Source organism: Mastomys coucha, unplaced genomic scaffold (genome assembly GCF_008632895.1).
Source record: "Mastomys coucha isolate ucsf_1 unplaced genomic scaffold, UCSF_Mcou_1 pScaffold11, whole genome shotgun sequence".
NCBI lineage: Eukaryota > Metazoa > Chordata > Mammalia > Rodentia > Muridae > Mastomys > Mastomys coucha.
The window spans coordinates 32,168,870-32,193,869 of record NW_022196893.1 but is presented as its reverse complement, the minus strand read 5'-3'; the positions used below and the strand labels follow the sequence as shown (position 1 = coordinate 32,193,869).

Here is a 25,000-nt window from a genome sequence, read left to right as displayed (position 1 = left end):
TAGAGCTACGACATCAAGCCAAGCCATTCTAGAAGCCAATACTCTTGTTCCAACATGACCATATTTTACACCTCATATCTGAAGACATTCCTTGGCCAAATGCAAGACTGGGAACTAATTTCTCAGGAACTGGTTGTGCCTCCCTTGGGGCATTGTGTCTCTCTGGTCAGGACAAGTGAACACAAGAGTAGGAGTCATGGCTGGGCTGAACTGCACGATACCTGGATTCCTTGGAGAGAAGAGACTCCCATGTAGAGGAAAACTCCGTAGAGCACTGGCATTGGGATAAACTGCGGAGAAAGACACAAGGCAAGAGCTGTGACTGCCGGGCATCGCTGAAGTGCAGGAAGAATGACACAGGGTCTTGCTTAGAACTCACTATAGACCAGGCTTGCCTTGAACTCATGGACACCTGCCCATCTCTGCCTCCTGAGTGCTGGGAAAAGGTGTACACCACCACTTCCCATCTATATAAATTGTCACAGAGAGTCTCATAAACATTGTCTTTGTTTCTGCTGCCTCTTCTTCGGTCAGCATGGGAAAAAACATGCGGTGGTGACATCAAAATCATTTTGTTCTGAAATGAAGTTATTACCTATAAGGTAAGTCATAGGCTTCATGTCTTCTCCCTAGATTATGAGTGGACAGAAGGGGACGCGCACACACTCACACCCATCTGTGCATGCACACGCATACATATGCATGCACTTGTAGTCACATGTGTATGCACGTGCACACATTCCTAGCCATATGCACATGCTCATGGTCACGTGCACACACACATGCACACAGACTTCACAGATGTAACTTAAATCTTTCTATAGTCATCACATCCTCGGGAACTTTGTGTATTTTGACACAGACTAAAAATAAATTCATGCTTTCTGACCTACGACTTGAGGGCGTCGGAGAGGAAATGAGCTGAGAACATGTTGTCACCCTGCGCTCTTTAAAGTGTCCACACAGCATGTGAACATGGTCTTTCTGTTACATCTGCTCAACTTAGAGAAAATCTTCATCCAAGTGTGAGCTGGAGAAACAGGCCTCTCCGAAGCCAAGGCCCGGCACGAGTCAGAGCTCCAGACTCAACTCAGTTTCTGTTGTTTGTTCTCCAGGCTGGCCTTGAACTCATGTACAGAAGGTCCAGAGGATGTCCTTAAACTTCTGATCTCCCTACCTCCATCCACATGCGCCAACTGCCTGACTGCTACAGTTCTGAGAACCCAACCCAGAGCCTGTGCTGCTCCGCAGCGGCCCACATGCCTCGCCCCTCAGTCTGCTTTCATCCGGGGGGCTAAAGGACAGTACACTTCATCTCAGAGTTTGAAAGGCCACACTGGATCTTGCTGCCCCGACCCTAGAGTAGCATCTCCCTTTGATAACAGGTTTCCCCGACCCTGGAGTGGCATCTCCCTTTGATAACAGGTTTCCAGCACTGTTGGACAGGTTTTGTGTTGCTGATTCTTCATTATCAATGTGATCCAACTTAGGAGTCACCTGAAAAGAGGACACTCCAGTTAAGAACTGTCTGTGGAACACTATCTTGATTAACGTGGGCACGCCCAGCTCCCAGGGAGCGCCCTCCACAGACAGGTAGGTGGGCCTGCTTTGGATAACAGTTAGCTGAGCAGATTCGAGCCAGGAGCTGGTACCTGCCCTGACTTTCCTTCAGGATGGACTGTTTCCTGGAAGTACAAGGGGAAGTAACCCCTTCCTCCCAGGCTCCTTTTGGTCATGGTCTTTATCACACAACCGAAACCAAACCAGAATAATATTTATGATCCTAGCAATCAAGACATAGAGACAGTATGATTGTCAAAGGTTCAAAGCCAGCCTAGTCACATAGTGAGTTTAAGCTAGTCAGAACCGAATAAGATGTCTTAAAAACAAAATCCCTGGGTAAGAAGGGCTGGGGCAGAACTCAGCCCTACACTGCCTGCTTTGCATGTAGAAGGCCCTGGTGGACCTCCAGCATAAAGGGAGTGATAGAGAGAGAAGAAAACGGCAAGCAGCAGCAGGCAGTCACTCGTTCTATTCTTACCATGTTCATTTTCTTAAGCACATTTAACTGTCCAGAAGAACAACTTCTTCCAGGGTGTGCATCTCTCTCTCTCTCTCTCTCTCTCTCTCTCTCTCTCTGTGTGTGTGTGTGTGTGTGTGTGTGTGTGTGTGTGTGTGTGTATACACACACTCTGGAGCTGCTTCATTCCCGGCACAGGGTCCGCCCCACCCATGTTTGCTTGGCATGCTAATGAAGGAATACCTTTAAGACAGCTGTCATGAAGACTGAGCAGCCCATCAGCACGAAGATCATGAGCCCTGTGACTCTCTGTTCTCGGATGCCCAAGAACTTGGGCTGCTCCCCCGGGGCGGAGCATTCGGATTCCAGCTTGAGGCTGTTCACATGGGTAATGGACAGGACGGTCGCAGCCACAAACCAAGGCAGGCCCATGATGGAGCAGACTCCCAGCATGATGGCCACCATGAGCAGGTCCAGGTGATAGCCACAGCCTTTCTGTGGGGAGACAGTCGCCCTCAGTGAGCTGGCTGGAGGAGGCCATAGAACACTAAGCAAAAGGCTTCAGGCTCACAGCTAGTGGGGGCATGAGCGGGTATGAGGAGGAGGGTGTCCAGGGAGAAGGGAACAGAAGAAAAAATGCAAACTTTAGCTTGTCCTATTTTTGCCAATATCTAGTCTCTATCCAGTTGCTCCAGCTTACTCTGCATGAATCTCACACACTCCCAATCAGCCTCTCTGGAAGAAAACCAGAAGGGAGCCACATCTTGACCATTCTAGATAGTGCAGAGAAACTGTTCCTGAACGCCACCGCTCAGCCTTGCCACGGGCGGCACTTGGCACCTCGCTAACAGTCTGAGTAACCTCTAAGCTCAGGACCCATTTTGAAGCCTCATGATAAACCTGAGGGAGGATTCGTGCCCCTGGGAAACAGGCTCGCAGCCCTAGGCCAAGCCTTGGGAGGGAAAGCTATATAGCTGTTGATTCAGGAAGCAGCAGGCCTCTGCCCACCCACCAGGGCACGGCTTGCCGGAGTGCAAGCTCCTCGCATGTCTTAGCACCATGCTCCACTCCAGTCTCACCTCCAGCCAACCTTTGTTGTTAATGGGCAAGCAATGAAAAGCCCCTCTGAGACTTTATTCTTCTCAACATCTGCTGGTACAGATGGGCTTACCCTAACATACAACACTAACCAGCTGCAATTGCAGCCTCCCAGGTCAGAGCCCCTGGTCACCTTGAGCTTGTGTTCCTTCCTGTTAATGATGACAGCGGTGATCTGCTGGTCCATGAATATCAGGATAGTGCACAGGAGAGCTGGGATAATTGCGGCTATCACAGTCCACCAGGGATTGGGGCCAATGGGATTAATAAACCATCCTCGATCATCCCTTGTTGGCTAGGAGAGAAAACAAGCGTGGTTTCTATATCTTAACTCTGGAGATGAGCACAAACCAAACACAGTGCACATTAGTTCACTTTTCCTTTTGTTCCCCTTTGAAGGAAAGGCTCTAGAAAAACAAAACAAAACAAAACATGAACTTTGGTAGCCCCTAAGGAAATCTCTGACCTTTTTTCCAGATCCCCTTTGGCAGCCAATCTTCACTTCAGCTTCTTATGGAATACACATTAATCCTATACTGTCTTCCATGTATTCTCTGAGTACAGAGAAAGCAACTTTATCTCAGCCTCAGGACAAGTAAAACATAATTAGCAAATAATCTGCTGTTTAAAAACTGCCTTCCAGGGCTGGCAAGATGGCTCAGCGGGTAAGAGCACTGACTGCTCTTCCGAAGGTCCTGAGTTCAAATCCCAGCAACCACATGGTGGCTCACAACCACCCATAATGAGATCGGATGCCCTCTTCTGGTGCGTCTGAAGACAGCTGCAGTAAATTATGCGGAGCCAGAGCGGGGGGTATGGGGGATGTGGGGTGGGCCTGAGCAAGAGGGGCCGGCAGAAGGTCCTGAGTTCAATTCCCAGCAGCCACATACATGATAGCTCATGGCCATCTGTACAGCTATAGTGTACTTGTATACATAAGATAAAATAAAACAAATCTTTAAAAATTGCCTTCCAAAGACTAACTAAAACATAGCCCTCGCCAGTCCTCTCCGCAAGCCATGCGGTCTGCGTCTGAGCACAGAGGAAAGGCAGACTCGATTCCTCGGGCTGAGTAGACTGTCCCATGAGCCACCCTCATCAGTGGTGAGACAGGAGCCCAGAGCTTAGGGAGCGTCTGATCTGGGTGTTTTTTCTTCAGTGAGTTTATAGGCCATCTGCTCAAACTCTTGACACCGCCCTTGGTGCGCTCTTGAGAAAACACAGCGTGCTAGAGTGCATCACCCAGAATGACCCAAAACTCAGCGAATAAAGGGAAGACTGCTCCATCTTGTTGATACATTAGTTGCAGTAACTGGGTTCAAAACCTCTTCAATAATCCTGGCCAGTCCTGGATTTCGAATGGGTTAAATAAGTTTTAAAAGCTTTAGAACTTAGGTTTCTTATGTTTGTGTGGTAAGTTTATGTTGTGTGTATTTGTGTAGTCACATTCTCAAATGAACACAGAAGGTACTAAAGCATTAACAACGTTCTAAGTTGTCTTAGCCAAGTCCATGAACTGCAGACTAGAGATGCGGGGGCGGGGGTGGGGGGAACGCCTCTGTTAGGCACAGATGGGGTTGCCCTGCTCTCCAGCTCTCCAAACACCACAGAGCATGACACCATTTACACCGCTGTAGGAATTAGAGGCCCTCTAGACATGGTTTAAAGCATAAAGGAGCTTGCAAAAATGGTGTATTCAAATACATTTCCTTCTAGAATGGAGTATCTGAGCCCTGGGTCATGGAGCTGCCCACCTACGGCTGCGGAGAGTGGAGCACTGGTGCTGGGAGGCAGAGGCAGGCGGTTTTCTGAGTTCGAGGCCAGCCTGGTCTACAGAGTGAGTTCCAGGACAGCCAGGGCTACACAGAAAAACCCTGTCTTGGAAAAAAAAAACCAAAAAAAAAGACCCAGACTGTCAGACTGTCTGAGGGAACTGCAAACTGGCTGCTTCAGGAGAAAGGAGACAGCTTCCTCTGCTTCGGAAGCCACATTTCCTCTAAGCTCCTGTTTCTCTCCCTGTCTCATGGGACTCTGAGCTGTGTTATATAGATGGAGCATGTTTAATTCTGTTAAACTTATTAGGATGCAGAATAAGTTAGACAAAATAGAAAAGATATACCAATAGTTTGTCTGTGTAGTCACTGCGAAGATAGTGAAAAAGATGGCAAAATACTTCACACCATGGAACAGCCCTGGCTGGCCCAGAACCTGCCATGTAGAGCAGGCTGGCATCTGCCTGCCACTGCCTCCTGTGTGCTGGGTCTAACGTCGTGCACCACGAAGCATGGAGGACTGCCTCTGCCACTGTGCTTCCTGCCATCCTGAGCTCTTCCTGTAGCTGGTCTTTGCTGCTTTGTGGGCTCTCCTTCTTCCCACCCTTTACCCCCCAGTTCACTCTTTAACACTAGATAGAAAAGAAACAAGAATAGAGGGCTTGAGAGAACCCTGGGCCTCATCCCTTCTGGTTTCCTCTTTGACCATGGCTACGAACAAACCTCAGCCAACCTCCCTAAATGACCAGCAGCCGCTGCAGGCCTCTTGGGGCCCTCGAAATTATGGATGATTTGAGAAGTTCCCAGAGTTCCACACATCACAACTGCAGAAACTGTCTTCAGCTGGCAAAACCATGCCTCTGCTAGTGCACAAGGCAGATCGTGTCAGCTGCCGCAGACACTCCGAAGCAGCCCCATATCCCACACTTGGGGCTTAAAACAAAAGCACATTCTTAGAATTGTTTCTGTGTTTTTCTAAAGAAACCAAAACTCCAGAATTCTCAAAAATGTCAGTACACCGTCCAATTCTGGAGTCTTCTGAGGTGGCGGAGCATGTCCTGGCTTCCTGTTCTCTCCACCCAGTGAGGGTCTGTGGAGCTGAACTCAGCTTTCCGGTCTCATCCATTTATAACTCTTGCACGGAATTAGATTTGGGAGCCCAGTGATTAATCAGTATTTCAGCTTGTATATAAGATTTTTAACTACTATAGATTATCAAGAACTTGACAAGCAAATACAAAATAGTGTTGAGGAAATCTCCTGGTGGCTCAGGAGTAGCCCTAGACTGCAAACACAGTCTTCCGAGGTCTGAGATGATTTCTATGCCTTCCCAGTTCCCTGAAGCCACAGCTCAGGTGACATCAGCCAGGCTTCCTCCATGGACTGCCCTTCCACACCACCACATCTGGAAGTCAGTGGGCACTTTCTGTTCTCCTAAAGCTTAGTGGAATGACACTCCACCATAACAAACCTTACATTTGCTTACTGAGCCTCTGAGAGCAGCTTGAGATCGGAGCACGCTCAGGCACGAAGCTCCCCGAGATCCACTCACCTTGAACACACTGGGAACCTGGAGCTTTGGCGATGGGACACCAATCAGAAAGTCAAGAATCACCATAGTGAAGATCGTGAGGAATACAGCGAAGTCACTCACCATGGAGCGGACCTGGCGTGATGAACAACCGGAGCAGTAAACACACTACAGGAAGTTAACTCCCGAACAAACATGAAAATGTTTAAACAAGACTATTTTAGACTACGCAAAGTAATGCCCAGATTAAAAAAGCTATAATATGGAAAACCAAACCTCTGACAGAGTCTAACATAGTCAAGACCAGTCTCTGAAGAGTGCAGTGAGGATAACAGGCCCAGGTTCAGATTTCTGGACCAGCCAAAGTTTACTGCATGAGCCCAAACCTCTGCAGCAGCATGTTCAAGTCCTCCCACACTAGCATCCACACGTGCCTCAGCTGACACACCCAGCATCTACTCTGCCTCAGCTGACACACCCAGCATCTACCCTCTCCTCAGCTGACACACCCAGCATCCACACTCACCTCAGCTGACATTCAGAACATGCCCAGTAACTGAGCACATTCTCACACTCAGCACATCACTGGCATCTCTCACTGGGCTAACCACTTCACCTTTGCCCTTCAGTGCTCCTGAAACACGGGCTGGGCTGCCCGAGGAACAGTTAGAGGTGAAGGGGAGGGGTGGGGGGAGGAACCCTGTGATGGGGGACAGGGAAAGGGTGGCATCTGGGATATAACTACATGAATAAATTAAAAATAAAAACCCTAGCTGAATCATATCTTCCTCTACCAAACCCGAGAAGTCTCCTCGTCATTGAGACCTGCTGGTGACTGCTCCAGCCACACGGGCTCCCTCTCCCTGGTGTCTGTGAAGTCAGCCCTGCTCACTCCCACTACAGCCTCCATACCTGCCAGGAACCCCGTGAGAACGAATCACAAGGGGGCACCATGACACCCAGACTTTTTATCTGGGCTCATTCTTTTAACCATCACAGCCACATGTTTGCAAGGCAAGCACCTTACTGATGAAACAAAGGATCTCCCAGAGAGCTAGTAAGTTTTGCTTAATTTTAAGCTTCAACTTTAAGCCTTGCTTTAAATTCCATCCTGTGAGCACAGTAACTCAGGAACACAGACTCGCTCTGCACTAGAGAAGACCTTCACGGAGTCTGCTGTGTCCTTTCTCTGTGTGACTCTGTCGAAACACTTTAAAGACACTCACCGACTTTGTTTCACTGTGGCTTGTCTGGAAACCCTTTTCTGTGGCGTGGTCAAGGGTCTTTCTCTGAGACTCCTCTGTGTCGGACAGAGTCTCCCCAGCACTGCTGACACCCCATTATAGACCTACTTAAAATTCACCATCGCCCCCCCCCAGCACTTCTTTTCTGCTTCATTTTTTTCCAATAGTGTTTATTTTCTTTGTGTGTGTGTATGGTGCATGTGTATGAATGTGGGGTGTGTACATTTATGTATGTGTGTACATGCACATGGTGTGTGCATGTATATGCGTGCAAGCACGTATGCGTTCCTATCCACTTTCAGGCCTATCCCAAGAGGCCTGCCCCACGTTAGAGCTTAGGGTGCTGTAATAAAAGACAGGGACTGACACCTGTGGTGATCTAAGCTTCCCACAGATGGCAATACACACACATGTGCATGCACATGCAACATCACTGTGCTTCGATGCCCAAGGTCTGCAGCCTACTCTCCATGGTTTTGATCATCCCTGACTGTCCCATGCATTCCCTGAAGCCATACCTATGCCAGGACATGACTCTGAGCATGCTGGAACGCCAAGGTCCCTCCCCTGCTGTGAGTCCCTACAGTCCTGACTCCCAGGCTGATGGTACCAACTGCCTGTCCCTGATCCTTCCCTTCATATCTGCTGGAGGAGGTCTTTAAATTAGTTTTAAAGTATTTACTTATTTTCCCTGTGTACATGTGCACACACCATGACACACAAGACAGGACAACCTGAAGTTGTTCTCTGTCCATCATGTGGGTCCCAGGGGCTGAACTCGGGGCATCAGGCTTGGCAGCAAGCGTCTTCACCCACTGAGCTCTCTCCCTGGCCCTGTAGCTATCTTTGTGTTCTCCGTGGCGCTTGCCCAGGCTTGAGCATCCGGCAGCCACTTACTTGATAGCTATTTGTCCTGTTAGCTAATGTGCTCAAGTACTCTGCAGAGCCCCCACCCGCACCTCCGTGCACTCTGGTACTCACTGGCATTAGCTGCATGAGAAACCTCACAGAAGCAACGGCCACACAGCTGCTCAGGCTCAGGCTCTACCTCTGCTCTGCCTGAGCAGGCCTTTGCTCTTTGCATCTTGAGGCTTCAGATGGGCAGGGAGGGAATCCAAGCCACAGGCAGGCCAGCTGCTGCAGCCGGTGCAGCCAGGGACTTCATAAACTACGGTAGGAACCATGGGTGGGGAAGGGCTTTTGGGTCCTACAGACTGTGCAAGATAATCTCTCCAACTGACTGTTTTCAACATGCCTGCTCTGGCCTTACGTCCCAAGTGTCTGGGAATCTGAGACATGAAGCTTAGCACTGTTGTGGAAAGCAGACATTACCTCTGGAGAACTTTCCAGCACCTTAACTTAGCTGGCCCCTTTAAACCACAAAGGTTTACAGTTCCTCCCTCCGTACCACCGAGCTGTGGAAGAATAACCACAGTGCCCACAGCAGCAGGGGCAAAGGACGGTTCTGATGGCCAGCTGAGCAACCACAGTGCCCACAGCAGCAGGGGCAAAGGACGGTTCTGATGGTCAGCTGAACAAAACAGAAGGAACATAGAAGATGCTACCTACCCTGGTCGGGAAGTAGCGGCTTGTTTTAAATGTCTTTAAGGTGCTTGAGACAATGAAGGTGGCGAAGAACAGAATACAGGACCAAAAGAGCACATCAGGCGTGTAGGGTCCGTGGTGACCACAGGCAGATCCCATGAATTCCCCGTGCATCTCCTGGCATTCCTGGAGCAACAACCATTCTGGGTAACAAGAGTCAGGCACACAACCAGCTGCTGCCCTCTGAGTTCACCACACATTGCCATCCCATGGTTGCTGGGAAGCACAGGCCCCACATTATCCACTTGACCACCACGCAGGCTGCGGCCCTCGCTAGCAGGTCCCTGTCAAGAAGACTGTGTGGTCCTAACCAAGACACTTGGACATGAAGTTAGAACTGTCTGCAACAAACATTTCTTCCTAGGCTCTGGAGAGAACTTAGAAGTTGCTATCATTTTTATTAGAGAGAACCTTAAAACTTGAACATTTGATTATCTGACAGAAATGTGCATCAGCTAATTGCTCCCACCAAGGATGCTACAGAGATCAATAAATAAAATGTAGCAATTTTCACATGAAAACAGCAAGGAAATCTATAAGTATTTCAAGATGATTTAGCAGAGTTAACCAGTAACAGGCCCACACATGGTTACTGGACATATGATCAAAATAGCCCATTTTTAGACCCCCAGACAAGTCTCACCATATAGCCCTGGCTGGCCTCAAACTTACAATGTTTCTATCCTTGGTCTCCCATGTGCTAATTACAGGTGAGCCACTACATCCACTTAAGCTTAGATGCCAGGGTCCAGCAGAGCGCTGCCCCGCCTCTACCCAAAGTCCTTAGATGGGGTGCTCACCACAGGGCCTCCGGCCATGCCCAGACTTACACTGACAGTCAGGTTTGCCCAGTTCACTTCTGCAGTCAAGATGTTGTGGTCCTTCCAGTACTGTAATGTATGGTTGTTTGGATTCTCCGGGAGCGCGCACCTGCAGCTAGGGAAAGGTGGGTCCTAAGGGCTGAGACACAGTGGGCACCTCAGCTGCCCCATCCGCTCACAGCCATTCCCACATTTGCTTCACCCATACATTTAGTAGTCACGCCTTTCATAACAGAATTGAGTTTCAGCTCTCAAGAGAGGGAAGCCTCAAATCACACCTAGTGTTTAAAGAATCCACCCAGGGCTGGAAGGTGGCTCAGTGTGCAAAGCCCTTGCCATATAAGCATGAAAACCCGAGTCTAAGTCTCCAGATGCTTACGGATGCTGTGGACATCTGTAATACATCACGCCTCTGATGAGGAGAGAGCTGGAGACAGAGTCCTTGGAACCTCTCAGGCCAGCTAGCTGGGAACATACATATCAACCAACTGTGAGACGCTGTGCCAAACACGATGACGGACAAAGACCAATGCCTGAGGTCATCCAAGGTCATCCCCTAACCTCTACAAATAAGCTGTGACATGTACACTCCTATTTCCATGCACATATGCACACATGTACACACATACACACACACACATAAATATATATATATATGTACCCAAAAAATCCATTCCATAAAATATACCAGTTATTCTGATCTGATTATTATATATTATATGCATGTGTTGAAATACCACATTTGTACTCCATAAAATCTTCTACTACTATATGCTAATTAAAAGATAAGCCTAACATGCTGCTTTGCAACTGGAGTCCCAGCTACTTGGGAGACAAAGGCAGAAGCACCATTTGAATTCAGGAGTTTGAAGCCAGCTTAAACAACGTACTCTGTCTCAAAAGCATCAAATAAAAAGGCTGAGATGACTCAGTTAATGCCTATGTTCAGGCACGCCTCAGAGCCATGTAAAAATGCCACTTGTGGGTGAGGCCTACTGACAAGCCAGAAATGAGGTTAAGACAGGATTCCTAGGGTCAAGGAGGTGGAACACATAGGGACAAGACTATGCTTTAAGACATTATCATAAGGGCCAGTGAGATGGCTCACGGGTAAAGTCATTTGCCACAAAGCTTGATGACCCGGGTTCGTTCCCTAGGACCCACATTGCAAAAGAAGAGAACTAATAATTCCTCTCAAGTTGTCCTTTGACCTCCAAACAGTGGCCACTGTGTACATGTACACACATATGTGTATATATAGGTACATGCACATGTACACACATACAACTAAAACATTAAGAAAAATTTTTTCCTGGTCATGTGTTAACCTTTACTGTTTTGGGGGTTTTGTTTTTGTTTTTTGGGGGGTCAGGGATGTAAAGGGGGTAAGCCTTAAAAAAAAGCAAGTTTTTTTGTGATTATTTCTTCTTTCCCTTTCTTCCTTCCAAGCCCCCTATATCCTCTCCTTCACACACACACCAGAAGAGAAGGATAGCCAACATGGTGGCGTGGTGATACAAGGAAAAATAATTGAGATGAACACTACCAGGAAGATACACTGTATACTTAAATCCATGTAGCACACTGCCAAATACAGAGCAGTGTAAACTGCTTGATTCCCGTGCATTAGGAAACAGAAAGCTCCTAACCCTGCAAGCAAATAGAAGAAAAGGCAGGAGAAGCCGGAAACAAACACACTTACTAATAGAGGCTTAGGTGGTCCAGCTGCCTGTGCATGTGGATAGGGTAGGTCTCGGCCAGGTGAATCAGCTTTTCTATGGCTTCATAGATGAAAATAATACAAATCAAGGAGGCAAACGCTTCCTCGGTGAAGCGGGTAATGTAGCAGACAAGGGAGCTGGCATCCGTTGCCACCAGGACGATGCACAGGAAGGCCGTCCACAGCCCAATGCAAGCACGCAGGGAGAGGTACGAAAGGGCATAGTCCCTGAAAAACACCAAGGCTCGTGAAGAAGCTTGGAGACAACAGGACAGTGTGGCTAATCAATCTCAGCTTATCCACTCCAGCACTGAGACCTGATGTCCCTGAGACGGCACACGCTGAACTCCCCCCCAGGGACAACATGTTCAAGATCCTCACAGGGTGTGTGCAGGGTAAAGATACAGAAAACGGAGGAGGAGAACATTGCCTGTGCAGCATTTCCAATATTACCGCCCAGTGTGGTCACGCCTGGTCAAGCAGCGAGGAAATGGGGTCACCTCTAGTCCTGTGGGCTTCTGCTTCCAATACAAAATGGGAAAGGATCTTGAAAGAAAACTTTGAAATCAGAGCATTGCTAGGCCCACCACCATTGACAGACAGAATATGGAGGTGGGAAAGTAGAGCCAACTTTAAATTGCCCTAAAAAGGGAATCTGCAATAGTTAAAATATTTTTCATAAAAATTAAAAAGTCAGGGCTGAAGAGACGGCTCAGAAGTTAAGAGCACTGACCGCTCTTCCAGAGGTCCTGAGTTCAATTCCCAGCAACCACATGGTAGCTCACATCTGTAATGGGATCCGATGCCCTCTTCTGGGTGTGTCTGAAGATAGCTACAGTGTACTTACATATACATAAAATAAATAAATCTAAAAAATAAAATAAAAAGCCAGCCCGGTTGGTGGTGCCTGTCTCTAATCCCAGCATTCAGGAGGCAGAGGCAGGCAGTGGCCTCTGTGACTTTGAGGTCACCTACAGAGTGAGTTCCAAGATAGCCCAGGTTACACAGAGAAAACTCCTGTCTAAAAAAGAAAGAAAGAAAGAAAGGAAGGAAGGAAGGAAGGAAGGAAGGAAGAGGGTGAGAGAGAGGGAGAGAGGAAAGGAGAGGAGAGAAGGGGAGAGAAGAGAAGAGAAAAGAGAAGAGAAGAGAAGAGAAGAGAAGAGAAGAGAAGAGAAGAGAAGAGAAGAGAAGAGAGAAATTAAGCAGCCAATCTGGGCATGGCAACCACTCAGCATCAGGAGATCAAAGTAAGAGTACTGTAAATGCAAGGCTAGCTTGTGCTACAGTTAGTTCCAGGCCAGCCTGGACTACCCAAAGACCTTCATTCAACATAAAAAGAGCAGGAGAGATGGCTCAAAGGTTAAGAGCCCTGGCTGATCTTCTAGAGGGCCTGGGTTTTATTCCCAGCACCTTCATGGGGGCTCACAACTATCTGTAATTCTAGTCTCAGGGGATCCAATACCTTCTTCTGGTGTCCATCGCACTGCACACATGGTGCACAGGCATGCACAGGTATGCATGCAGGCAAATGCCCACAGTCATAAAATAAAAACATGGTAAGTCTCAAGAACCGATAGATTTAAAAGGCTGAAGGTGTAAGACTTTCAGTAGTGGCAAGGAGATACTTCACAGGCTCGTGAGAGAAAGACCATCTGCAGCTACAGGAGCTATGGGGGTGCCCACCCCTCCTCGTGCCTGCATAGCAGCCACACTTCAGATCCTGTCAGGAAAACCAATGTCTTACTTGCAGAATTTGAACAAAATCTTTTCAAACACCAGCACGGGCCCTGTGCTTCCCAGGATGGTGAGAGGCTGCCCAGCAAACAGAGAGTAGGCAATCCCGGTCATGGACGCTCCAAACAACGACTCAATCGCACTCTGAGGAGAAAACACAGACAGACAGAATAGTGTCCACAGCCTGCACAGAGAAGAGCTGGCTTACACTGACTTAGCTGCACCACGCCCTGACAGTCGCTGCTCACATTTCCTCTAAGCAAGAGTGATGAGTACACAGTGCCTTAGGTACTCCAGCAAACAGACACCACTTTAATAACTCAGGAACCAAGCCATTTGCCATGATCCCTCAACTAAGTTACATTGTTCAGCTCGACTCGATATTCAGAGATATATATAAAGCACAATGATGTCGTTCACACCATGAACTATCACAATCACTGAATCTTATTTTCACATGTTATCAGTGGATCCATATTCCATTCTTGGGGTGGTGAGCAATTCACCTAGGCAACCAGGCACTGAAATGACATCTAAGCAGAAGGGATATAATATATGTATATATATACCAGGCAGAACCATGCTCCCCATAACTCAGATCACCAGCCACTCAGGAGGAGATCCAGTCTTCTGGCCCTGTCAAGGTAATGTTCCCCCAAACAACTTGGGTGCTACCATGATATTTTAAAGCTTGTTTTGGACCTTTAGAAATGATGCAAAGGTCTTACTATGCGTCCTTCAGTGGCTTCTCCCAGCAGTCCCCCGAAGGTGATAACAGGCGACATGCAGGCACAGTACAGGAACAGGAAGGAGGCCAGACACTGTAAGCTGAGAGCATCCCGGTAGTCACTCCAGTACCAGGGAGCCTTCCGCTTGGCATCCAGCACCAAGCCCCCAAACAGCCTGCAGAGACAAGGCAGACAGGCCTCTAATGCAGTCCCTCTTCTGCAAGGGCACAGAGCAGCACACATTCGAAAGTACTTCAAATGTGCTTCGTAATACTTTAGGTCCATCTTCACCCCAAGTACATATCTCTTTGGAAATGGCACAGACAGATTCTGTTATAATCAAGGCTATGACATATACAGTAAAACTGAGTATGCACCAAGCACTCAAAAAGTTAATTTGAGCATGCATGTTACCCACTTATCAATATTCAAAAACATTAAGAAGGCAGATATTAGCTTCAATTTCAAACTCAGCTGTTGGGAGGGACCTGAGAAGCAGCTAAAGTTGCTCCTGTCCTTGAGGCTTTCCAGAACCAAACCCTCTTCCCATGCACGCAATCACTCGCAACAACTCCCCTGCCTCAGCCTTTGCATAACAATTGACTCATGCACTTGACCAGAAGAAGACAATTAAGACCAGCCACCAGGCCTGGCCATGCACTGGAGGTGTAGCAGTGAGCAAGACAAACACAGCCCGTGCTCTCCGAGATCCACAGTGCAGGAGGACAGGCAATGCATGACAGTGGGGCTGTGGTGACACAGGTCAGGGACAGGCATCTCAGAAGGAATAACTGAGAGACAGCCAGACAAGGCAGAGGGACACCCCAGCATGGAGCCATGGGGTTCAAGGTGCAAAACCCACAGACAAGGTTAGGGAAACTGAGTCACAGAGGCAGTAAGTGGCTTTAAGGAACTGGAACTTAATCCTAACAGCATGTCAAGTTTCTGACAGCTTAGACAGTGGAGCAGCAGCAGCAACACACATTCTAATGGTCACCCTTGAGGTAGAGTTAAGAGAGGCTAAGGAGGGGAGGCTCAAGGGCTACTCAGGAGGGAGAATCAGGAGCCTGGAGGGCAGAGCTTGGGGCCTCTGCAGAGGCCAATGAAGAGCTGGGATGCACACCAAGGAGGCGCACTGCCTCCAGCTGAGCCCTACCTTAAGAATAGAGCCTCACCACAGGGAAGCTACAAGACAGCACTGGCTTCAGATCCTGGCGTAGAAGAAAAGGAATGGAAAAGAACCGCAAACTCTGAGTGGATCCCACGTCAACAAATAAACTCCAAAAAGATGTCAACAATCTTCAAAGAAATCAGTGTGAGCTGAGCCTTCTATAACTTAAAGGGCAACGGCTAACCTTGCCAGATTCCAGACGGGAATAACTATTTGTGAAATGTCCTCATTAAATGAAGTACACCTGGAGGGAGTTATAGGAAAATGATATTGAGGATTTGGTTTAAAATAATCCAGAAAACATAAAAACAGCTGAGAGGAAATAAGTGAAACAAAACTGGCAAACTGCTAGTAGAGCAGGTGGGCACCTGGGCCCACTTGTAACTCACTCTGTTGGTAGAGCTGGCGCTCACCTGGGATCCACTATGGAACTCCGTTCTGGAGGCAGTATGGCTGACCCTTTCTGCTTCTCCAAGAGCCCAGAAGAGAAGCCCAGCCAATCCTGGTCTGCTCAAGCCCCAGGCTGAGGTGAAGGGGACACAGGGTGGACACTGCCCCCTCGCTGTCTTCCTCTGGTGTGGTGCTGCTGTTCCTGCACTTACCACCAGTGACATCACAGGCTGGCTGTGGTCTTAGAGGAAAGAGGCAGACCCACCTCAGGACCTGCCTTAGCATCAGCCTGTGTAGCAAACCAACTCAGCCAGCCTCAGGGAGAGGGACCTGAGGTTGGACGTAAAACACAGCGCCATTTTGTCTTACTCTCTCTGGACAAAGAGACCCTGGGGACCTCTGCAGTGGCAGTGATCAGTCTGGGGATTGTCCAAGGGTTTCTGGGTCCTGCCTATAACAGTGTCTTGTACCAGGCCTATCGCCCTTTACCAACAACCCTCATCTGAAGGGCATTATCCTAAGAATCTCCTCCACTTCGCTGAGGCTCCTGACATGCTACCACAATGCTCAGGCTCTTCGTGGAGGTGAATCTGTGAATGACAGACAGGAGCTCTATGAAACAGGAAGACACCGCCTAACTGCCTAAGACAAGAGGGCACCGGCTCACTCTTCATGGAAGGACTCAAAATTGTAAGTTCTGATCACTTCTTTTTGTATAGTTTTGTTTTTGAGACAAGGCCTCTTTATAATGTAGACCAGGCTGGCCTGGAACTCCCTTTGTAGACCAAGCTTGCCTCGAACTCACAGACATCCCCCTGCCTCTGTGTCCTGAGTGCTGGGTTCAAAGGCGTGCGCCACCACCGTGCAGCTATGATTGCTTCTTTGGAGTTAGCCCCATCTCTCATGCACCGAGGAAGTCCAGCTATAATAATGTCCACAGACATTAATTAGATGTGGGTGCTACTCTTCAGATTTGAAACCACCTTTCCCTTTTGACATCATCGTTCTAGATGATCAAGTGTTTGGAGGCAGAAAGTACAAAGAGATAAGAATTTAAGCTTGATGCAAGAACAGACTTAGCTGTGTAGATGGTCACTACCTGGAGCGATTTAGGGACAGGCCATCCATCCATTTGCCTGTGTGCTTTGACAGAAACCTGTCTGAGGCCTGTGTGTTGGGGGAGCTATGGAGGGGTGCTAGGGATTGGTTCTAATGCTGTCTCAATTCAATTCAGCTCCCAAAGGCCCACATTCCCAAATGCTGAGGGCCTCAACCCCAGCTGGATTTGATTGGCAATTGCCATACATACAATGGCTGGGCAGGCAGACTGAGGTGGGGCCTTGGAAGTGGAAGAGAAGAGAGGAGGGAGAGGCTGCCATGCTGGGTGAGAAGACAGACCAGACCTAAAGGCCCTCCAACATGTGAGGATCAGGAAGGTGGCCACATGGGCCCCTTCCCCAATTGTCTTTGGGGCAGCAGAGGTGAAATATAGATTTCAAAAGATGTTAACTCAGAAGGACCAGAGGGGGGTGTTTGTTAGAAGCGGGAAAGATAAAAACTGCCCAGCCTTTGAGTTAGTCAAGGCATATTAAAATTAACTGATGCGAGCGTGCCTGTGCATGCATGCGTGCATGTGTGCGTGGGGGAGGGGATGTGTGTGTGTGTGTGTGTGTGTGTGTGTGAGAGAGAGAGAGAGAGAGAGAGAGAGAGAGACAGCAGCTCTGGATTCTTTTCTCATTAGCTCTTCCCAAGAGTTTACATCCCAGATAAGGGATGGTCTACCCCGAAACCCCTTTACAGAGGGCCCTACTGAGGAGCTTTCTGGGCTGCGAGGAAGCAGCTAGTCCATTAGACCCTGCCTGTGTCGCTATCCGGATGGCTCTCCACAGTTGCAGCCCTGGCTTGGATGGTCAGAAAAGCTTCCCACGGTCTTCATGCTCCTCCTTAGAGTCCACTCCAGGGATCTCCAGAGACTTCCTCACCCAACATAGATGACTGTCCCTAAGGCTATGCTGTTGGCCTCAAGTCTCTACAACATGATATACACACAGAAACATCTCCTTTCAAAGCTATACAAACTAATGGTGTAAAGAACTAAAAACACACCCAGGCTGGTGCGTTCTGTGATTGTGCAGTCCAGAAAGCGCCAGAAGCTTTCACCGTGTCTAAGATTCACATTCACCTTTTACATAGTTTTAAGTGGGCTAGGATAATTTTTAGTGAGCTGAGCGCCAGGAGCAGAGTGGGGGCTTTGAGGCTTTTGAGTCAACAGTCCAGCAGGAGACACAGCGATAACAACACTGTATGAGCTGGGCTGTGATGAAGAGTTAGAGATCAACACAGTACAAGTGCCCAGTGTCAGCCGCAGAGAACACAGGAAGGCTTTCCGAAGGAACCGCACCAAAGCAGAGACAGAGTAAGCAAGAGGCCAGGAGTGGGGAAGGAGAAAGGGAGAAAGCTACTGTGTCCTCATCAGAGGGAACACAGAACTTAACAAATGGCTCAAGAAAGGAGAATGAATACAAGATTGGACACATTCGTGTTCTGTACAGTAGATGGTCCCGTGTGAATGTCAACCACAGTCAATAAACTTGTACACGGGATGCTAGAACCAGAGGATGCCTCTTTCCTTAGCCGCATCTGCCGGTGAGTGGCAGGATGCAACGGGTCAGAACTTACCGCCCAGTCCGCTCAAGCTCTGGCCCACTGTGTCCCCCATGTGGTTCTGGTTCTAGGTGGCAAATGTTCCCATTTGGAACACCAGGCATTTTCCTTTTTTCCTTTTAACAGAAGGAAATAAAATGAGTCCAGTTAGCCCCCTCTTTGTCCATGCTGGCAACAGGATAACACAAAAGCTATAAAAACATTCAAATGTTTGTGGTTTCCAAATATGTGGATTTGATACAGTTGACTCTCCTGGGGGTGGGAGATGTATGTATTTATATAAATAAAATGACTTCCCCAACAGGATCTGCTTCCTAAACTGTAACTTTCCAGAAACAAGACATGACCTAAATTACAGTTTCAAGTATGCTTCGATGTAATCTCACTGTCCTTTAAAACCTTGCCCTAGAAGGTCAGTTAATTCTCCTGTAAACTAGAGATAAGAGCACTAGGGGAGGCCGAGCTCCTGGAAGAGCGAGTTCATGTGGGTAAAATGCCCAGCCTATGGAAGCCTATGGAGCTCTGGTCCTGACCAGTCTCTCAGAGGCCATCTGGAAGCCCATTTGCACTTTTATCACGCTGTGTTTCACTTGATTGCTTTGTGCTTGATGGGCTTCCGTGAAATATTTACCTCTCCCCTCTGTGCTTCCCAGCACACCTGGGCAGGCCTATGTTACTGTACATTAGCTTTTACTCCTACTCTGACATCACAAGGTTCCCGACAGCAGCCACCACTATCTTATATGCATTCATTACCTGGGAAGGGACATTCTTGGGTGGCTCAATTCTAATAGACGGGTCCCACTCCCCTGGTGGGAGCACTGTCACCTGATCCAGGAACTCGTCAATCCCTGCCAGGAGATCATCCCGTTCTTTTGCTTTATACGCCACATCATGAAAAATCTACAGAGAGGAAAAAACTTAGGCAATCTTAGAATTACTTCACTTCCAACCATCTCTAATGGACACACAGACACAGCCTCTCAGCACATCCCCCTGCCTGCTAAGATGGACACCTGGGAAACTCCACTGCACAGCACAGCATAGCACAGAACAATGATGTGGGACAGGCAAGCCACACCTTACGTGTGACACTGCCTAAGGGCATGTCCTGACCTTATGCAAACTGGTCTTATTTCCGTGGAATAAGTATTTCCTTATGCAAATAACATCAATGTATTTAATTAGCCATATTCTCAAGAAAGTTAACTCAGGTTTCACAAGTTACATTAAATACAAAGTCTACACATTCTACTTGGATTTTCTGCATCCTTAATTACTTGAAAAGGGGAGAGTTAAGTGGCCATGGTGCTACTGGCTTATAATTCCAGTACTGGGTGTTCAAGGCCAGCCTGGGCTGCATAATAAGAACCTGTCTGCAGGGCAAACCATCATTTTATCCCGACAACTCAGTTTCTGGGACAGAGCAAGCACTCAGCATTTACAAGAGGATGAGGAAGGCAGTGGTGGCGTATACGTGTACGTGGCGTGTACGTGGCATGTACCTCGTCCGTCATGATGGTGGCCATGGACCTGCCAATCTCGTGGTACTGCTGCCCTTTTCCCACTGGGCCCAATAAGATAAACAAAAATCTGCCAAAACACACAAAGAGGGAGCTTTTAAGTAAGGACAAAGAGTGGTGCCTTACCTTCTACAAAGAGCAAAGTTCTTTCCCTGCTACCACACACAGTGTCACTGTGCCTTCAAGGAAAGAACTACCCTATAGCTAAACCTCGCCTTGCTTTGGCCAAACACCATTTGGAGCTATTTATAAGACATTCAGTAATGTGGCCGGCTATATTTCTTAGAGTTACCATAAACACAATTTCTAGCTACAGAAAGGATGTCTTTTCAAAACACTCAAAACATAGCATTGTTGTGTAAATCCAAAGTCATACCTAATTCCCATTCACTGTTCTAAGAAAAGGAAAGTGGAGGGTGAGGAGGTAAAAGATCGATCGCTCTGGAGGATTCTCTCTCAATTGTGCTCCCCACACCTGAACTCTACAATTAGTGGGTTCCAAATCACCATGCCACCACCTGTGGGCCAAGTCCTCAAGCGCTGTGGAAATACACCAGTACCTCGCCCAGAGCCTGCTCTTTGACTAGGAGAGAGCCTGAGGCCTCCCGGTGTCACCTGCCTGTCTGTTTCCACAGCTCTCAGGAATCTGACACTTCTCTCCAAGCAGCTAACCCTGACTTTTGGGATGATGAGTTTCCAGCGCCAGCGCTCACACAACTCTGCCCTCAGCTTAGCCTCGAGTTACCTCGTCGGGATGGGCACTTCTGTCAGGCCAGAGAGGAGCACGGCCGGGGACAGCCTCACAAAGGCGACGATGGGCCGGTCCAGAGTATCCACCTCTCCCACCAGGACGTTGGAGGCCTCTGCCCCCGTGGGGATTTTTTTCATGAAATGAAGGTCCACCTAAAAAGGCAGAAGAACCTTCTGATGATTTGGGGGCCATCCCCTTCAATGTCAATTGCCCTCTTCACAGCTCTACGTCACACACCATTTAAGGTTAGAAATGTCTCTCACTGTTTTATTTCATCTCTATGAAAACCCTGACTGGAGGCAGCACAGATCCTACCAGTCCCACCACTGAAAAACAAACCAAACCAACCAACAAAGCAACGAAGACCCAGGGAGGGAACACTGACTAGAAATGTAGACATGCAAATTAGCATGTGTGGACATGTATGTCCACACATGCAGCAGCACATATGTGGAGGCTGGAGAAGACCTCATGAGAACCAGTACTCTCCTTGCTTCTCGAGGGTGTCAGATGGAACTCAGATCCTCGGGCAGCGAACACCTTTATCCACTGAGCCACCTCAAGAATCAGAGTTAGTGCAAGAACTCTGGCCTGAACTCCATCTCAGCATGCTCCTCAGAAGCTCTGGGTCACATTAGCTTTCTTTTCTAACACCTGACTGCTTCATCAGAGGCACGAGTCACAGCCCCTGAGAGTCGTCTGAAACATTAGGCGTGTCAGGAGGCAGCCATACAATACTGTCTTGACAACTTGAAGATGAGAAGGAACTGCAGTGGAGCATCAACCACTGAGGAGCCAATCTTGCCCAAGCTGGATGTACAAAGGGCGAAGCGTGGGGTGATGGCCCTTCCCACAGAAGCAGCGCTGGTCTTGCTACAGCGAAATGACAAAGAAAGGACAACGTGCCATGTCTCCTTACCTTGCTTAGATCCACAGGGCTGTGCTCACAGTTCACGCCATTCTTCACTTCGAGGTTTGTAGCTGGAGCAGACTGAGGAGACACGGTTTGCCCTGGCGGGAGAAAGTCAACCAGAATCTGCTAGGACCTTGCGCTTCCCCTCTGACACAGCCTGTCCCTAACAGCAGCCTGTGGCTTCCAGAGGACTCCGCAGCAGGGAGCAGGGTCTCTTCACACCTGTCCCCACGCACTCAGCAGTAAGTGGAAGGCTTGGCTACTCCCTCCCTCTTCCTCAACAGTCAAGGCCAATCTTCTTTCTCTATGGTCACAGTGACCACTAGCCAGAAGTGCACATGGACCTCTACAGAAAGCTTACAGATTCCCAGAAAAGCTCTGTACTCTCTTACTTAGTAAACACAGAGACTAGAAGATAATACAGACTAGGCCCTGCCCAGCCACATCAAGGACGCAATTAGCAGCTGAAGAGTTTGCAACCTACCTGCACCTGGGCTCAGGCTTTGGACTTAAGTGAACTCCTGGAAATCCCGTAACAAAGGGAAGGACAGTCCTGTCATTGTCTTTATTAGCTTGAGATGTGAAGAGCTTTAATAGATTGTCCAGGCCCATCGACGCTGCAGGTGGTATAGCCAGAAGCACAAGCATGAAGCCTGTCTATGCTACAGTATTCTGTATCTAAGCTAAGACGTTTGCCAGTTGGGAAAGGCTGCAGAGCTCCTTCTCTATCCCAGGTCAGCATCAGTGTGGACACTGGGCATTCTCCTCAAAACTGCTCCCTTTCTGAGAATACAAGGAGACAGTACCAGTCCCTGGCCACCCCGCTTACTACCCATCAAAGAGACCCAGTGTCTGAGCTGCACAGCCTCCGCCCTCCGCTAGGTCAGCATCTCTAGCTAGTCCCTGAATGTCTCACCAACAAAACAAGCAGCAAGCCCCCACAAGCCCTCCCTCACCGTCTCTGTCCATGGAGTGCGGGTCAGACTGCTTCTTGCCAACCTCAGCGAAGGAGCGGACGATGGGGATGAGGTTGTTCCTCTTCTTCTCATTCTGATGGTGGTGTTTCTTCAGCAGGGCTTCCCGCACTTTCACCCGCACACTGTCGCTCAGGTCTCGGAGCAGCTCCTGCTGGTCCAGGATCAGGTCTAGAAAGCAGAGATTCCAATCACCACTCAAACCTCACATTCAGGAACAGAGGACCCGCATGGCATCGGAGGGCTGGGGAAGGAGAGTGTTGCCATGGTGATTTCGGCCTCCTGCCTGAAGGAGCATCTGGGTCCTATAGCTGTGAAACATCATCTTCATCCACATAACAATGAAAATACATCTTATATTTAGAGATGGGCCACCTCTCTGCTGTCTCAGCTGGGCTTGAACTCTTGGGTTCATGTGACCCTCCTAGAAAAGTGGGGCTTCCACAGACTGGAGAGATGGCCCAGTGGTGAAGAGCATTAGATGCTCTTACAGAGGGCCTAGGTTCGATTCCCAGTACCCACATGGGTTTCTCAAACGATTCTCATCATCATCTATAGCTCTAGTTATAGGAGATTCAACCCCCTCTCATGGGTCCTGAGGGCACCAGGCATGTAGTATACATACTCACATGCAACCAAAGTACTCACACATATAAAATTAAATAGATCTAAAAAAAATAATAATGTTGAACTTACATGGTGGCATTTGCCGCTACGCTTAGCTCGTCTCAATGCTTTGGGAACAAAGCCTACTAGGCATTTAATAAGGGGCTTTGGGGCTGAGGAGGGTTATTAATAGGTTGTCTTTCTAGAGAATGTAGAAATGGTCATATTGGAACAGAAAGAAATAGCTAGAATAGATTGCATAGCCGTAATCTCATTTGGTAGAAATCTCTTTAATTGTTACTAAGCTGAAGTCATAATTTCTTAATTGGTACATAATTTATTTCGACACAAAATCAAGGGTTTCATTGGTATAAATTTCTTCTATTGATACAAAATTTTGTAAGTACAAGGATTACACCCAGTCCTTCTTAACTGTTAATCTGATCTGAGATGCTAAACCCTGTGAGTTTAGGGCCAAATAGCAAATTCAGGGCTCTGGGTTTACTGTTAGAGTGTTTTCAAGATTCTAGTTAGAAGTAGCTGAGAGTAGTTAACGGACAATAGTTCATACTACTTCACACTGACAATTGGTTTTCAAGAGCGTCAGAAATCCACAGAATGTGACATTTACTTAATGATCTTTATTCACTTGTTGTTGAGACTGCTCTGCTCCTGACAGCTTTCCCTGTCTTGGATTCAAAGAAGAAATTGAGGATCTATGAGTTGGTCCAGTTGTGGCGAAACAGCCACAAGGCAAGAATTGCCTCATTTCATCTATAGACATAATACTGTCCAAATAAAGAACACAATTACAGGTTAAGACAGCTTGAATCTGCCAAGACAGGGTAGGCTAATCCTTAATATCCTGCTTCTCTAACGTCTGTCAGATGATCCTGGCCAGAAGGCTGAAGATCAGTGCTCCAACATTTTGAGGTAAGGGACTGTCCAGGGGATCAGCGGTCTCCATAGACTGGCTAAGTTTTGGAAACTGTGTTAGGCTTCCTATATATTTTCAGTTAATATCAGTCGTTCTTGGATTTCTGACGGACGGGGTTGAAGGCTGGTGGTCTCACAGTCAGCCCACGCTGTTTAGCATTGAGAAGGATGGTACAGATTGGAGAGGATGATTTTCAGATGGCATACAACCTAAATCCAGGACATGAGTCAGATGTAGAATTATAAGTCTTTTCAAGTTAGGATAGACGACAGAGGCCCTATTTATTTAATTGACAATGATGCGCTGGGTGGTAGGTTTATCTGGTACTCTATAAATTACAAAATGGTAATAGTTGTGCTCAAATTTTATTATATGAGAGAAAGGGTTTTTTTAAATTATTAAACAGAAAGGGTGATGTCACAGGATTTTCCCTGTCGAATTACATTAGTGCAGAGGAAGTCTGTGATTGGACAGGGAAGAGAGAGGCAGAGCTAAGAGTGGGAGACAGAGAGGTCTCAGGAGGCAAGGGAGGAAGAATGGAGGCCAAAGTGGTGTTACAAAAAGGTTAGAATAACTGGGTTAAAGCTTTATCATTATCAATTGGCTCTGAAATTATTGTATTGGCATCTTGTAAATTGTGATATTACTGATACGTAAATCTAGTTGGTTAACTATAAGCTTAAGAGTCTCATTTTAGAGGCAGGCGGATTTCTGAGTTCGAGGCCGGCCCGATCTACAGAGTGAGTTCCAGGACAGCCAGGGCTATACAGAGAAACCCTGTCTCGAAAAACCAAAAAA

General features: G+C 47.9%; 1 protein-coding gene across 2 annotated transcripts in view; it reads right to left on the bottom strand.

Moving 5' to 3' along the window:
- The window catches only part of Slc4a8 (solute carrier family 4 member 8), a 69,365-nt gene that overhangs the window by 10,070 nt on the left and 34,295 nt on the right, over positions 1-25,000 (bottom strand). For both annotated transcript variants that reach the window (XM_031356090.1, XM_031356097.1), the window contains exons 6-20: positions 22,642-22,830; positions 21,692-21,783; positions 20,767-20,924; positions 20,004-20,091; positions 19,255-19,401; positions 18,514-18,614; positions 14,274-14,448; positions 13,556-13,689; positions 11,794-12,039; positions 10,101-10,206; positions 9,235-9,396; positions 6,443-6,556; positions 3,252-3,413; positions 2,264-2,515; positions 222-290 (exon numbers count right to left, since the gene is read on the bottom strand). In XM_031356090.1, coding sequence (XP_031211950.1) covers positions 222-290; positions 2,264-2,515; positions 3,252-3,413; positions 6,443-6,556; positions 9,235-9,396; positions 10,101-10,206; positions 11,794-12,039; positions 13,556-13,689; positions 14,274-14,448; positions 18,514-18,614; positions 19,255-19,401; positions 20,004-20,091; positions 20,767-20,924; positions 21,692-21,783; positions 22,642-22,830 — 2,195 coding nt within the window. The remainder of the gene's footprint in view (positions 1-221; positions 291-2,263; positions 2,516-3,251; positions 3,414-6,442; positions 6,557-9,234; positions 9,397-10,100; positions 10,207-11,793; positions 12,040-13,555; positions 13,690-14,273; positions 14,449-18,513; positions 18,615-19,254; positions 19,402-20,003; positions 20,092-20,766; positions 20,925-21,691; positions 21,784-22,641; positions 22,831-25,000) is intronic.